General features: G+C 38.1%; 1 protein-coding gene across 2 annotated transcripts; it reads right to left on the bottom strand.

Annotated features, from left to right (window-relative positions):
- Positions 1-2,655: 2,655 nt before the first annotated feature.
- Positions 2,656-14,732, bottom strand: ankrd65.L (Putative ortholog of dystrophin-like protein, 1 of 1 L homeolog). 2 transcript variants are annotated; one of them, XM_018226032.2, is made up of 4 exons: positions 14,470-14,732; positions 6,857-7,049; positions 4,339-4,888; positions 2,656-3,277 (listed from the first exon to the last, which is right to left on the bottom strand). In XM_018226032.2, the coding sequence occupies exons 2-4, from the start codon at positions 7,045-7,047 to the stop codon at positions 3,044-3,046; spliced, it is 975 nt and encodes a 324-aa protein (XP_018081521.1). In that variant the 5' UTR covers positions 7,048-7,049; positions 14,470-14,732; the 3' UTR covers positions 2,656-3,043. The 2 variants fall into 2 exon arrangements, with proteins under 2 accessions (XP_018081521.1, XP_018081520.1); XM_018226031.2 differs by having other exon boundaries at positions 14,475-14,731.
- Positions 14,733-15,860: the final 1,128 nt, after the last annotated feature.

The following is a 15,860-nucleotide window of genomic DNA, read 5'->3' as shown; positions in this document are numbered from 1 at the left end:
TGAATTATATGTAGATAACTTACCCTTTATGCAGAGCAATTCCAATCTATATGTCTTACCTGAAGATAAAAGAAAAGGAGCTACTGTTTTGTTTTTCATTTAAAAATCAATGTACTTATGCTGCACCCAGTACTCACACACAACTGCCTAAAGTAGTTATATGATCCAATGCATTTAATTCCAAGCCTTCCCAATATACAGTAAGCTCACATGGTCTTTTCTTGCATAAGATAAAAATAAATCTCTGTGTCCTACTTTCATAACAGATGTGCACACTGTATTTACTCAAATACTGACTACTCAGTATTATGAATAGTATTATGCAACCTCTTTTCCCCATGCCCTATTTCTATATAAAGTACTCAACTCCCACCTGGAAGTATGTGCCTCTTAGTGAAAATATTTGTTGATAATCTTAGCATAACTATTGTAGTGTTTATAGTAATTTAGGGGCATATTTATCAAAGGGTGAAAACAGATTTCACCTATAGATGGAGAACTAAAAATTCTGTATATGTGAATGGAGTAGTGTGGAGTTCCCCTCAGAAAAGCAGTGGATAATTTTATTTTCCTCCTTTGATATACAGTATATGATCTTTGGTGACGCCTAGTAGTGTCCCATCTCTCAGTTACATTTTCAGGAGTAAAGTGCCCTGTCCCAACCTGGTTCTCTCCATTTATTCAGAATTTACCTAGCGGGCTGTTTGCTTAAGTATTTAGAAGGCTTTATTAGACCATAGCAGGTGCTTTTATTTTACCCAAAGTCTGTATTTAGTAGAATTAAAGAGGTTGTTCACCTTTGAATTAACTTTCATTATGATGCAGAGAGTGATATTCTGACAATTTGCAGTTGGATTTCATTTAGCTTTTTATTCAGCAGCTCTCCAGTTTGCCATTTCAGCAATCTGGTTGCTAGGGTCCAAATTACCCTAGCAACAATGCATTGAAATGAATAAGAGACTGGAATATGAAGAGGAGAGGGCCTGAATAGAAAGACCAGTAATCAAAAGTAGCAATAACAATAAACTTGTAGCCTTACAGACCATTTGTTTTTTTAGATGGGGGCAGTTTCCCCCATTTGAAAACTGAAAAGAGTCAGAAAAAGAAGGCAAATTATTCAAAAACTATAAAAGAGAAAAAAATGAAGGCCAATTAAAAAGTTGCTTAGAATTCGCCTTTCTATAACATGCTAAAAGTTAACTTAATGGTGAATAATCCCTTTAATATTGCAAGCTGTGCTGTGGGAGGTGCTGATAAAAATGATTTGACATCACAATATAGTTATAAATAAATAATGATGTCCTAAACTATGCTATTTTCTGTGAGCATTCTTCAGCCCCAAATGTAAAGCACTGAAGAAAGCTCCCCAGCAGTCCGTGTACAGTTATATCAATGCAGCTGCAGTGAGCCATCTAGTGGTCATTTTTATTATAGTTCTCACATAATGCAACAATGTTTTACAGAAATTGTTCTCCATTCACATCGGTTGGCCCTTACAGTCTGATAATGATGTCCCTATGTTTACAGAATATAATACGGTCAATTTTTATCAAGAACCAATTATATGCCTTCATATTTTTGGAGGGTGGAAGGAACCTGATGGAAATCCAGAAAAGTAGAGGAGAACATGTAGTCCTTTGGTGGCCAAATCAGATTCAAACTCAGGACTCCAGAACCACATTCAGATAAGAAATGATATGTACAGCTGATTATACCAGCAGAATAGTCATATTGACACTAGAGTAACAGCAGTCTCTTTATATTATACATGTAAAATAATGTCCTCAGCATTTTACTAACAACAACACCAAGGGGGTTATTTGCTAAAATCCGTCTCATAATTTAAATAAAAAAAGCTCGACCAAACTCCCATCTCTGATTTTGCCTTATTTTTTTAAATAAAATATCTTGAATAAATGGGATTGGGAAAAAACTGATAAAATGGAGCCAAAACCCGAATCGTACTATTTTTCAGAATTTTTTTCCCGAATTGCTCAATTTCTTTGGGGTTTTGCCCGAAAACCCCAAAAATATCGGATTAACGGGCTAAACCCATCGCAAACCATGATAACTTCCATTTAGGATAGGGACATCTGCCATTGACTTATAAATGACCTTGACAGGTCTGAGATGGCGGATTTTCGAATTTGTGCTTTTTGCAGCATTAGGGTTTAATAAATCTCGAAAAATTCAATGTTTTTTTTCCCACAAAAAAATTAAAGTTTTTGCCCCAAAAAGCCAGACCAGATAAATTTGTGGTTTAGTACATGTTATACCTGCATGACAATGAACCCATCAGAATGATCAGGCAGAACAGTGACTATTGCATATTAAATTTAACACTATCCCAACAGATTACACTGGCAATAGCCCCAACCTATGTATATTGGAAGAAAGATAACCTCAGCAGGTGATACAAACAGTGAAAAGCCAATACAGGTATAGGATCTGTTATCCAGAATGCTCGGGAACTGGGGGGGTTTCCGGATAAGAGGTCTTTCCATAATTTAGATCGTCTTAAGTCTACTAAAAAATCATGTAAACATTAAATAAGGTCAATAGGCTGTTTTTGTTTCCAATTATTATATATCTTAGTTTGGCTCAAGTACAAGGTACTGTTTTATTATTACAGAGAAAAAGGAAATCACTTAAATATTTGGATTATTTGATTTTAATGGAGTCTATGGGAGACAGCCTTTCCGTAATTTGGAGCTATCAGACACATAGACATGCACATATATCCCATACTGGTTCACAATCCCAGATATGTGAACTGTGCATAATTGTTCTTTATCAAAAAAATCATAAAATAGGTGTTTCAGACAAAATACTCTGCATGTTACAAAAATACCTCTTTGAATACAAACCATGTAAAGTAAAAACTGACTGATAATCATATGAAATGTGCATGGCTGGTGGACATGACCTGATTTAACTACTTTAACAAGCATTTTCCAGCCAGTAGCTTTTCTTGTGCAGCATTAAAGGTGCTTTTTCATACATAAACACTGTTTGTGTATTTTCACATGACATTTCCATTCTCTTATAATCCCCCAGTGTCTTGTAAATAGGCAGATACACCTCCGTGTCCATACATTGCTGCTCTCTGAACTGGAGTTAACTTTAAGCTGTCCCTTTGGTTTGGACAAGCTCCACTTTGAACAAGCAATTTAACTATGTGAAGGTGACCTGCCCCCGCTGCCCTGTGCAAAGCTGTGCGGCCATGCTTGTCCTGCTCATCAATCTCTGCATTCTTCTCCAACAGCAGCCTGACTACCTAGAGGAGAGGAAACATGGACAATCTCAGCACATAATAATGCAACATAAATATCCACATGTTCTAAACTGGAGACAAAATTTGTGTTGTCCAACACTGTTATTTTGTTACGTAGGTATATTCAATAAATAATATTGCATATTTTATACAAAATGTAGATAATTGAAGGTTACCTGGAGGACTATGTTTCAGCTGTGACCCTTCATTAGGGCTTCTTTGTATGGCTTTATTATTTATACTATTTTTATAGTATCATCATTTTATTGTATACTGGACCCGAAATATGTGGTATTTGTCATAACTGACCCATTAGACAACACTGACCTAAGCAGTTGTCTCTGCTATAGAGAGTTACATTTAGTGCCCTATTCTGCTGACCAGGCCCCAAAGAAAGCAGGTCATACTACTGGACTGCTGGTGCAACTATAGGGGAAGTAGAGCTCATGGCTGCAAAAGGGCCCAGTAAGGACTGGGAGGGAGGTAACAAAGGGTGCAGGGTCCATGGGTGTGGTAGTAAAAGGGACCAGGGATACCAATTATGCCTCTAGCTAGACTATTAGCCCTTTTGTCTTCTAGTTAGGGGGATTTATGACAACAGGAGTGGCCATATTTCCAAGTAACAATTTTTACTGAGTCTAAGGTGGCAACAGGAGAATAATTGTAAATTCACCTCTTCATATATCCATAAGATAAATACAAAAGGGAATTTAAAAAAACGTGTATTGTGGGCCTTTAAGAGGAATGCAAAAATGGTATCATTACACAAAAAATAAGAGTTTGCTTTCTGAGTATGTACAGACTCTATTTATATATAAGATAGCCTAGAATTTATTTTTAATAAAACTTTGCAGTTATGGTTCCTCAGGCTAAAAAGACTGGGCAGCAACCCATAGCAACCAATCAGCGAGTAGCATTTTTCAATCAGCTGCAAGTAGAACCATGATAGCAAATATCTGATTGGTTGCAGTGGGTTACTTCTCAGGAGCAAATTAAGCCAGTGTTTATAAATAACCCCCACTATATTGCACATGAACTAATTACCTTCTTCTCAGAGTACATACCTCTAAGTTACCATTGCCAGCTGCTATTGCAAGTGGTGTACTTCCCAGCTGATCCTTCACATTCACATCAGTTGTGTTATCCAGCAGATAGCCCAACGCTTCCATTCTACCCGTCTCAGCAGCAATATGTAAAGGCACTAAATTCCCAGAAGCTTCGAGATCCAGTGGGACACCATGTTCTTTCAGCAGCTCAATAATATGAAAGTGGTTGCTCACTGTAGCCCAGTGTAAGGGGCTCCATTGGTTGTTGTCACCAACACAAGGGTCTAGGTTTTGCTTGAGCAGTAATTGTGTAACGAGTGTGTGTCCGTTAGCAGCTGCTAAATGAAGAGGTGTAAGTCCCCCATTATTGGTTGCGCTTGGATTTGCTCCGCGCTGCAGCAGGAGTTCAGATAAATGAGTATGCCCGTTGCATGCTGCATGGTGGAGAGGTGTGCAACCTGAGTTATCCTGACAACTGAGTAATGCTCCACGCTGAATCAGCAGCTTCACAGTTGACAAATGGCCGTTTGTTGCGGCACAGTGTAAAGGAGTCCAGCCAAGGCCATCCCTACAAGGCAGATGTTAAGTTAGATGTATGACTATTTTATCATATCATGATTTTATTTTATCATTCATCATTTCACTTACGATGGACAATGCAGTCTACAATATGTTTTTAGTGTTTGGGAGGAAACCAGAGTAGCCACAGGAAACCCACCAAAGCACGCCGAGAACATACAAACTCCTAGCAGATATTGCCCTGGCTTTAATCAAATTCATAACACCTGTTTTTCACTTAATAAGCATTCACTAAATAGCCACCTATTAACATTACAGTCAATGTAAACAAAAGCTGGTGTGTAAATACACTACTATGCCTTTGAAAAAGAAAGTATTCATTTTTTTCCTGCTTTGAAGAATCTTTTGCACTTGTTTTGTGCCTGTGTTGGTTTTGTGTCAGTTTGGCAGCCAGGAGTCATGGTAAATAAACTCCAAACTATGCAGAGACTTTGTGTCTTAAATGGCAATTATGACAAGGTGAGATTTAGAGATGGCAATCTATAATAAATGCTTAAAGCTGTCAATAAATGAAAAGGGATTACAAAAGGAAGTGTACACCTATGTACAAGATAACCAAAACAAGTTTATGTTGTTCTCTGTTTTAAGCCAAACATTGTAGGAAGCATAGTAACTTTCAATGCTAAAATCAACCCATCAAGCACACTGGAGCATAGGGCATTGCTTTATGTCTACCAAGTGCATGAAATAGTAATACCTACACTATATGGACAAGGGCATTACTATAAAGTTGTCTAGCACTTTGCCACTATAACAATCCCTACTCTTCTTCCACTAGATTTTGGAACATTGTTTGCGGAATTGTCTTCCAATAAGCCACAAGAATTTTACTGCGGATGGGAACCAACACTGGGCAATAAATCTCAGTCAGCATTTCAGTTAATTTGGGGTTCAGTTGGGTAGAGGTCAGGGCTCTGTGCAGGCAAGGGTTTGTTCATTTCTATCACCTGTAATGCCATTTATTACTCCAGAGGATATGTTTTTACTGCTCAATTGACCATTACACCACTGAAATTTGGCATTGCATAAAGTGATACTAGGTTTATTTGCCTCTGACCACCCATGAAAATTCCACAAAGACTAGGAGGTAAAACTGCATGCTCTTGGGTTGCATTCGAGTATTCATGATGGTGATGGGGTTGGATGTCAACAGAACAATTGGAGGGGCTGATATAGCCCCAATCTCTATAGGCTGTTTCAGCTAGGGAAATCAGTATTGATGCGAGTAACCAAATATATATATATACATATATATATATATATATATACATATATGAATGAAATTACTTTATCACTTATAGTTTTACAGCATATTTAGAAACTGATTCTAAAAAGCATCCCGGACAAATGACTGTTATTGGTATTACTCTCTGCTTTACTTTTAAGTTGGTAACACATTAATAGATCCAACAACTAGATCTGTGGTGGCTAAGTTTTTACACACTTCACGCATCCAAACTTTGGCTTCACGGACAACATTCATGTGCAATAGGCATATGAGGTTTTTTTATTTTTTGCCATGTGTCTGACCTCCATTCCATAATAAACCCTCCCCACTGTGTACAAGTTTGAGATACACTCAAACGCTTTGTGCATTGGACACATCTTAGTACTCAGATGTACAGTAAGTAGCCGTAGTGAGCACAGGCTGCCCACTCTTCGTGAAAAGGCCCATTGGTAGGGCCACCAGCACTGTGAACTGCCTTTAGGCATTAACTCTTTTTTCCAAAATAAGCATTTAGGCCGTGCAGGAGCTTTGGGCATTTATTTTTTATATACGCCTTCATTTCGTTGATTTCGTTCATATAAGAAAATGCAGGGTAGGGTTTGAATTTAAATCAATATTCACTTAATATTTTGAGAAGGATTTAGCACAGATTCAGTGCAACTATTTTGAAAGTGCATTGCCTCTTTAAGGCAAGAAGACATTTTAGATTGGATTTAGATTGAGACATACCTGGAGTCTATCGCCTCTCCCTGTTGCAGCAATTGCTTTGCAAGTTTTGTATTCCCATTCCAGGCGGCCAAATGCAGCGATTTCCATTCCTTCACGCCAGGGCATGACTTGTCAGGCAGATTCTCACTCAGCTCCAAGCATTGCCTTGCCAACTCGGCTTGAGGAGTCATTCCTCCCACCCGCTGCTGCATACCTTACAAACAAAAGACCAAGCCAGGCCTTTAGCACCACACATATTCATTTACAGATTTACAAAGGCATTAATAAGTAATTCAGAGGGATTAGTTTTTAATTCCAATTAAATACAGACAACATTGTCTGCTTTGAAACTGGATGGGAGACATAGGGCTCAATTAGGCAACTGCTGCAATCCAGGGCTAATTCACTATAGTGACTTTCATTCATCTGAGAAAAACACTTTCAGAAATAAATCAATATTTATTATGAGGCTAATAAACAACCACAGAGCAGTGCAGATGCCCGCAACTTTTTTTTTTGGTTCAGTGTTAAGATGGTCATAGATGTAACAATTATGATCTTTCTTGGAAAAGATCTTTCCAAGAAAGATTGTTTGTTTCAATACACACGTGTAGAGCTGAATAATCAGTTATACAGGTAGAAACAATAGAATTCTACCTGTGTCTGACGATTCAGCACTAACAATGGCCGATGTTTGGGTGCCTTCAAAAGCACCTGATCAAAATTTTCTATCCAGTCCGATCGACGAGCTGACCGAGATCCAAGTCTTCTGTGGATATAGGTCGGCTCTTTTACCACCATACACTCACCGAATATCGTGCGAAAATTTGTTTTGTGCGATATTATTGTGCGTTTATGGCCACCTTTAGTCATGGGAAAAGCAAGAGTGCATCTGTTGGTAGCTGAGAATGGAGTGAATGATTTCAGTTTCATTTTAATAAATTTATTATGGTCCTTACACCTGGGGGTTTGTTTATACCTTTACTGAAATACATGCTGAACTTGATTGTACTGAAATGCAGGTCTAAATGCTAGTAAGTATAATCAAAGAGAATAAAAGTTAATAAAACTGAATCAATCAGCTTATGTGCTTAACTAAAAACCTACATCCCAAAATGTATCAAAAACACCAGTGTATAACTTTAGTAGAGTAGATACAGTATTCATACAGGAAACATGTACAGGTATGGGACCTATTATCCAGAATGCTCAGGACCTGGGTTTTTTTATGTAATTTTATACTTTTATAATTTATACTTTAAATCTACTAGAAAATCATGTGAACATTAAAAGGGGCCGATTCACTAACTTCGAGTGAAGGATTCAAAGTAAAAAAACTACAAATTTCGAAGTGTTTTTTGGGCTACTTCGACCATCGAATGGGCTACTTCGACCTTCGACTATGGCTACGTCTTCGAATTGAAGGATTCGAAGTAAAAATCGTTCGACTATTCGACCATTCGATAGTCGAAGTACTGTCTCTTTAATATAAAACTTTGACCCCCTAGTTCGCCATCTAAAAGCTACCGAACTCAATGTTAGCCTATGGGGAAGGTCCCCATAGGCTTTCCTAAGTTTTTTTAATCAAAGGATATTCCGTCGATCGTTGGATTTAATCGAAGGATTTAATCGTTCGATCGAAGGAATAATCCTTCGATCGTTCGATCGAACTATTTGAGCTAAAATCCTTTGACTTCGATATTCGAAGGATTTTAATTCCCAGTCGAATATCGAGGGTTAATTAACCCTCGATATTCGACCCTTGGTGAATCGGCCCCTAAATAAACCCAATACGTTGGTTTTGCTTCCTATAAGGATTAATTATATTTTAGTTTGGATCAAGTACAAGGTACAGGTACTGGTTTATTATTACAGAGAAAAAGGAAATATTTTTTTTCATTTTCAAAAATGTAGATTATTTGGATACAATGGAGTCTATAGAAGACAGCCTTTCCGTAATTTAGAGCTTTCTGGATAACGGGTTTCGGGATAACCAATTCCATACCTGTACTATTTTAACCAACAAAAAGTAGTGAGCATTTGAAAACACCAATAAAACATCATGATTTGGTAAAAGAAAAAAAGCTTTAACTGTGCCTGAAAACATTATATACGGTTTAGTATAGGAAAGTCTGTGTTCATTTGTATTTTTGCATGCATTTTTACTGTTATCAGCTAGACTGGTACTTGATGCTATGTTATTAATAGGAAAGAGATGACAGACATAGGAAGGCTGGATTTTTGTCTAGTGAAATACCTGTTTTTTCTGTTCAGCACAGAGAGCTTGCATTCATCTCTACAAAACATTTATTACTATGAATAAATGGCATTTTTGCTCAGACAAGAAAAAAGCGATATCTGAAGACTACAGTTTCAGTGATTTAATTGGCTGTTGTATAGGCACAATACAAATGCAGCAAAAAGCCATAAAAATCTTTAACAGAAAAGGCCAGTCAGTTGTTGGTTTCTTGTACAAACAGAATTCCATCACATAATACTGGAAAATTCTAGTTCTTTTTCTTTGTATATAAAGACGATCTGGGGCTGAAAGGTCACTGTTTATTACCCCTGTCAAATATAATAACACATTGTAGTTCTAGAAGCCTTTACTTTCAGATAGAATCAAAGCAGTAATTAGTGTTCTACAGTAAGCAACAATGTAATCACTTCATCAGTGAAAGCTTTTTGTTAATTTTAACTGGAATGATCTGGATCAGGTTATAATTATTAGTTTAACAAATAACTGTTTCCACATATTACACACACTGTCCTTTCTAATGAACTGTTGGATGGATTAATGCAGCTTAGTTACCATAAAGTACAAGGTGCAGGCCCAGATTTGTGGAAAGGCCACCAAGGCCCGGGCCTAGGGCGGCAGGATTTTAGGGGGCGCCATGCTGCTCAACCACACCCACATTGGTCCAGAAACATTGGGGATGCGCAGGAGATACGATAGTTTTTTAAACTTCCCGTGCACCAATCCCCATTTGCTCGAAAATTTTCGCGAATAAAAGGGAGGGTACAGGGGCGACAAATGACAGCAGGCCTAGGGGCGCCCGTTATTTATATCCACCCCTGACAAGGTGGATGCACTCAATCCACTATTTTAGGATTTGGCTGATGCCCAAATCCTTTGTAAAAGATTTGGGTGAATCCCAAACCAGATCCGAACCCTTACTTGCATATGTAAATAAGGGAAAAAAGAGGGAAAGAGAACCAAGCAGTGAACAATTGTTTTACGTCCTTGTTTGTGTGACGAAATGTGATTTTTTTTTGGATTCGGACACTTGGATTCAGCCAAGTCCTGCAGAAACAAGGCAGAATCTTGGCTGAATTCCGAACCGAACCCTGGATACGGTGAATTCTTAATTATTACAGAGTAAAAAATTAAATATTACAATTACTTGATTACAATTGAGTCTATGGGGGATGGCCTGCCAGTAATTTCGAGCTTTCTCGATAACAGGTACACAAACTGGTAACTAAAGACTGCAAATCTATTCAAATGTGATTGTTAGACAAATAGATTTACCAACAGTGCTTACTTCCAAGCAGAATATGAACAGATTAATGGGGCAGATTAATCAAGGGTCGAGGTGAATTAGAGGGGATTTTCGAAGTAAAAAAATTCGAAATTCAAAGTAATTTTTTGGATACTTCGGCCATCAAATAGGATACTACGACTTTGAATTTACTTCTAATTCGATTCGAAGTAAAATAGTTTGAATAGTCGAATATTCGATAATCGAAGTATTGTCTCTTTAAAAAACTAGTTATAGTTAATAGTTCGCCAAATTAAACCTGCCGAAGTGCTATGTTAGCCTATGGGGACCGTCTAATGCATTTTTCTAAGTCTTTACAAATCAAAGTAAAATCGTTAGATCGGACGCTAAAATCGTTCGAATTCTTCGATTCGAACGATTTAATTATTCGATTGAACGATTTTACTTCGATCGTTTGATGGCCAAATTTGGTTAAAAATCCTTTGACTTTGATATTCTAAGTCGAAGTATTTTAATTTGATGGTCGAATTTCGAAGTATTTTTTACTTCGAAATTCGACCCTTGAAAAATCTGCCCCATTGTGTTGAACTGTACACATGGAGAGATCTTTGATCAGTTTGCTCCAAACTGACCATGTGCTGGCATTAGCTTCTATTTATAACCAGCTCAACAAATCATTTGTCCAGTCAAACTCAATTATGGCCTATCTTCCCTATGAGATTTTTGATAAACACAAATTTACTAAGAAAACTGACAAGCAATAGCAATATTAACGACAGAATTATAAAATGGTTAAAAACTTCACGTGAGCGCCAATACTATATTTTACATTGAAGATTAATATCCTATATGAAGACTTTCTGATGGACTTCCAACACAGTGGGTGCCAATAACTTATCTATGGTTGGAAAGCAAATCTCTTTGTTTTCTCACACTATGTTCTTTATATTTATCGAAAGGAAGTACTTTTGACCTACTTAGCAGCCTAGCAATATTCTTGGCAAATATTCACGCCATATCTTGTGTGTTGGCATTGGTGCTGCATGTACACTTAGATCAAACCTCTTGTTGGCAGTTTTGCAACAAAGTTGGCTTGTAGTTTACAGGCATAGCAAAAAAAACAGTTTGTCCTTCAAGTTACTTTTACAATAATGGAATATTCTAGTGATGCCATGGGGCCTTTATGAGTCCATACAGTAATGTTTTGGGCAATTAAAACTTTCTTGTTTAAATTAAAACTAAAGTGACCATATATTAGCCAACATTCTAAGAAAGCAGCCTATTGTCTTGTGCATGGGCCTAAAACAATCATTTCCCAGTATCAATCATGACTCATTTCAATATTGATTGGGTGAGTAAAAAATACCCCTGGCCAATGATAACAATAAGTGGATGTGGTCCATGTTCAGTGGGTTTGCACAGTCCTCTCATGTGATGCAAATGTTGACCTATGGAGCAAACAATTGGATTAGCACAATTTGGCATACTACCTGGGTGGCCCAATCCATGAAAGAGCTGCTTGTTTGATGACCTGGCCAGTTGAGCATATTTTTGTGTGTAGGGCTGGCTGCTGGCCTAAAGATATCAGCTACAAATTTAATAAACAATGATTAATTTTATACTACTTATGCTACTGCATCTATTACCAGTGGATCTCTTTCAGGCATCTGGGGAATTGTCAGATATCAGCCAGGCAGGTCTGTTGACAGGTCCCTTACATGGGCCTATAAACTGCCAATGGCCTGTGTGTCACCACCTTTACTTAGAAGTTTGAGTATACTGATGTTTTCTTCCTTGTTCACAAAGCGGTATATTTAACAAGCGAAAGTGGAATTTGAAGTTACCAGTTTTGCACCATTGTTAAGAATTGTTAAGGTTATGGCTATAGCACAAAAGGCATTTTGTCCCCTGGTATTTTTTTAAAGGAAATGCATTAAAAAGGCAACACATCATGTACTGTACTATACTGATTTTTGGAAATTGTATTGCATTGGTACTCTCCTGAAAGCCAGTGGAAGAAAGTTGTCCTGTGCTACAATCTTATGCCAATAGCTGTAATACTAGTACAATAGAGATAAGAGATATAAGTGAAGGGCAGAGGAATGAATGACTTTGAAAGTGAAAAGAAGGATTTTGTAGTTTACTCTTTGCTTAATGAGGCGCTATCATTAAGATATTACCAGTAAAGAATCAAGCGAACTTTAATGTATTGGGGTTAAACTCTTGTCATGGTCCTTGTACATTCTAGTACAGAATTGTTATTTAGCAGAGTTGTCTTCTGTGTGGGCAATAGACAGCTATGGTGATAATGCTGTGCTTGTAATGTACCATGTGCATTGTGTATAGAGAATTCAGAGTTCTCACATTGCTTTAAGAGATTGCTCACTTTGGGAATAGGTTTTAGCATGGTGTAGACAGCAGAACAGTAAGACAATTTGCACTTGCTGTTTTTATAATCTCCAAATTATTTCCATTAATTGCAGTATGAACTGTTATGTGGTTGCTAGGGTTCAATTACCATAGCAATAAAATGTAAGCTTTTTAGTTACTAATATCAGTGGCCCCCTAATAACAGAATTTTCACCTGCAGTCAAAAAGGACCATAATAAGATGTCTAATATTTTAAAAACATAAAACACAAAAAAGATTAATTGAAAAGATGCTTATAATAATAATCAATCACACACTAAATATGAATTAAAAGGTGAACTTCCGCTTTACCCTCTAGTCCTCAGCATTCCTAAGAAATGTTAAACAAACATCTCTTATACTCAGACTCTGCACAGAGCAGAATCATAAACACAGCTAGTTTACTATGGATACTATCTTGCAACAGATGGATTAGTTGTGAAAATATTTCAGCAAGGATTTAGAAAAATAATCAACTTGCGACAGGTATGCAGAGAGGTAAGGGCATTCAGCATGCAGAGATGAGCCAAGTGACGTACAACCCTTTTGGGGTGAAATAGATCCTATACCTACTAGGGTACCAAACTTGGAGCAGGTGAGAAATAAACGAGTATAATGCATTTCGTGATCAAGACTACCCTCATTGCTTCTTAATGCTCCATCAGTTTGTTCGTTCCACACTACTATCAACCCATGATGCTTTATATTAGATTGTGTATTTACCCTGCACCATGTAGAGGCTCTTAGCACTGTAGTAAATCCATCATGCATCTGGCTCTATTTACATTGCTAAATCTATGATGAACCTTTTTAAATTAATTTTTGCTAGCTTTTGGGACGTGAAAATGCCACACAAAAGCAGCTTAAATAGCCCAACTGAGCCAGAAAGGGTCACACAGCTAACCCATTGTGTAATGCATTGCTTATACAACATCTCACTCACTGATACAAAAAGTATTGTTATTAATCCTGGTGGGCAAGGGTATATCTACAGGGTGCAGGGATAAATACAATCTAATATAAAGCATCATGGGTGGATACAGTATGGAACTAACAAACTGATGGAGCATTTAGGAGCAACAAGGCTAGTCTCAAACATGAACATCCATTAGACTACTTTATTTCTCACCTGCTCCAAGTTTGGTACCCTAGTAGGTAAAGGATCTATTATCCGAAATGTTTGGGCTTCATTGTTCTCCAATGACAGACACCCCAAAAGAGTTGTACATTTGTTGAATGCTTCTTAGTAAATGTATTAAAGGGAGTTCTACTATTCACTTACCTGTGGATTGTGCTACCACAGCATGGTAGCTACCAGCTACCTGAGCATTCTGAGTATAACAGGTCCCATACTTGTAATTGTATTAAAATGATTAATCATTAAGAGAGTGAATGGAATAATAATATAATGGGGAAACAATTCTAAACTGCACGCAAACATAAAGTGTTATGAAGTGTGCATGAAGGGCTTTTGTATGTATAACAAGCATCTTTTACATACACTTACTATACAGTGCAGTTATACACAGCAACATGTTACACACAGGAGCAGATCAGTCTCAAACATGGAATACATTGTGTCTTGAACACTTGTATGCTAAAAGTTGACTTGTGTGGGTACAAACACACAGGGAACATGTATTCCCATGTGGCGGAATGTATATAGTTATAAATAAAAGTCTAAATTCTATTTTAACCTGTGCACAGTGTCCCGTTACTCACATTACCTGGAGGGGGATGCTTTCTGGTCAGTATAATGTGACTGGAGGTGTCCCAGAGTCCGGCTCCTGCTGCGGCATCTAAGAACCTGCTGTTGAATGACAAGCATGTAATCCCACTAGTGCTTGCATACTCCCAGTAATACACAAACTTGCTATGAAATCGAGAAGAGGATTAAACAAAAGGGACCTTGGGCAATCTCTCACAAGATACTCTGGCAAGTGTGAACATGTTCCCCTACTGAGCTTCCCTCTGTTAGGAAGCGTCCTGCTAATGATGCCAGAAAACTCCACAAAGGGCCGGGGGAGGTGCTCAGTGGGGGAGGGCTGGACCCAGGCACAGACACTATGGGACAATGCTTGGTACATCACACATATACAACAGCAAGGCTGGGATACAGGAAGCATAGCTTACCCACAGCTCTTTGTGCCTTTAACAGAGTTTCATGTGAAAAAAGCAGGCTTTATAATGGGTATCTGCTGCAACATCTGCTGTGCTATTGTGATACAAAGCTAAGGGTCCCTGATTGCTGCATTGTGCTTCTTTATACAAGGGCAGCCCTGAATGTTGCCTGTCTCATACATCACTTAGGGTGGTGGCACACATGCAGATTCCGGGGAGAATAGTCGCCCAGTGACTAATCTCCTCTTTTTTGGGCAACTAATCTCCCTGAAATGCCTTTCCACTGGCATGAATCTGGCTGGATGGCGCCGGCGGGATGGCATTTGGATCGATATGTTTTCCGAAGCTGCCCGTACTTGCCTCACGGGGAAACTTAGGTAGACCGAAGTGATCCATATGCCATCCCACGGGCGTGTCAAAATTGCACTTTTCTTGCCCTGTGTTCGAGTCTCTATGGTCTGCTGTTTTTGGGGGATGCTTCTCTTAAAGTTCTTAAAGCTTACAAACTGGCTTGCCACTGACTGGTTTATTGGTTTACAGTACAACTTCTTACCTGTTTTAGCCAAGAGACAGTTATAGGCTGCTAGAGAAAAGCACCTCCATTTCTGATGTGTGCTGCAAATAAAACATTGACATTTGAAATACAACTTTAGAATGAAGTAAAATGGAAGCACTCTACATGCAATGTTTTTTTTTATTGATAAAAAGCAGACAACTCTACTGAAAATAACAGCTTGTATATTATAGCAATATTGCACTGGTATGTGTGCAGCAAGGCCGGATTCCTTTCTGTGGCGCCCCGAGGCTGCAACTCGCTGCAGGGTCCTAGCGCCTGCATGCCTAGCCGGTAAAAATGATGGTTGATGCCAATGTTATTACAGTAATAGAAAAAAAAAATATATAGGAAGGCCGGTATTTTTGTCAAGAAAAGGTGGCAACCCTAGCCGGAGCGCTGGCAATTAGCACTTACCACTCTAGGCCCGGGCCTTTGT

This window comes from Xenopus laevis, chromosome 7L (genome assembly GCF_017654675.1).
Source record: "Xenopus laevis strain J_2021 chromosome 7L, Xenopus_laevis_v10.1, whole genome shotgun sequence".
Taxonomy (NCBI): Eukaryota; Metazoa; Chordata; class Amphibia; order Anura; family Pipidae; genus Xenopus; species Xenopus laevis.
Note: the sequence above shows the minus strand (reverse complement) of the source record. Positions and strands in the feature narration are given on the sequence as shown.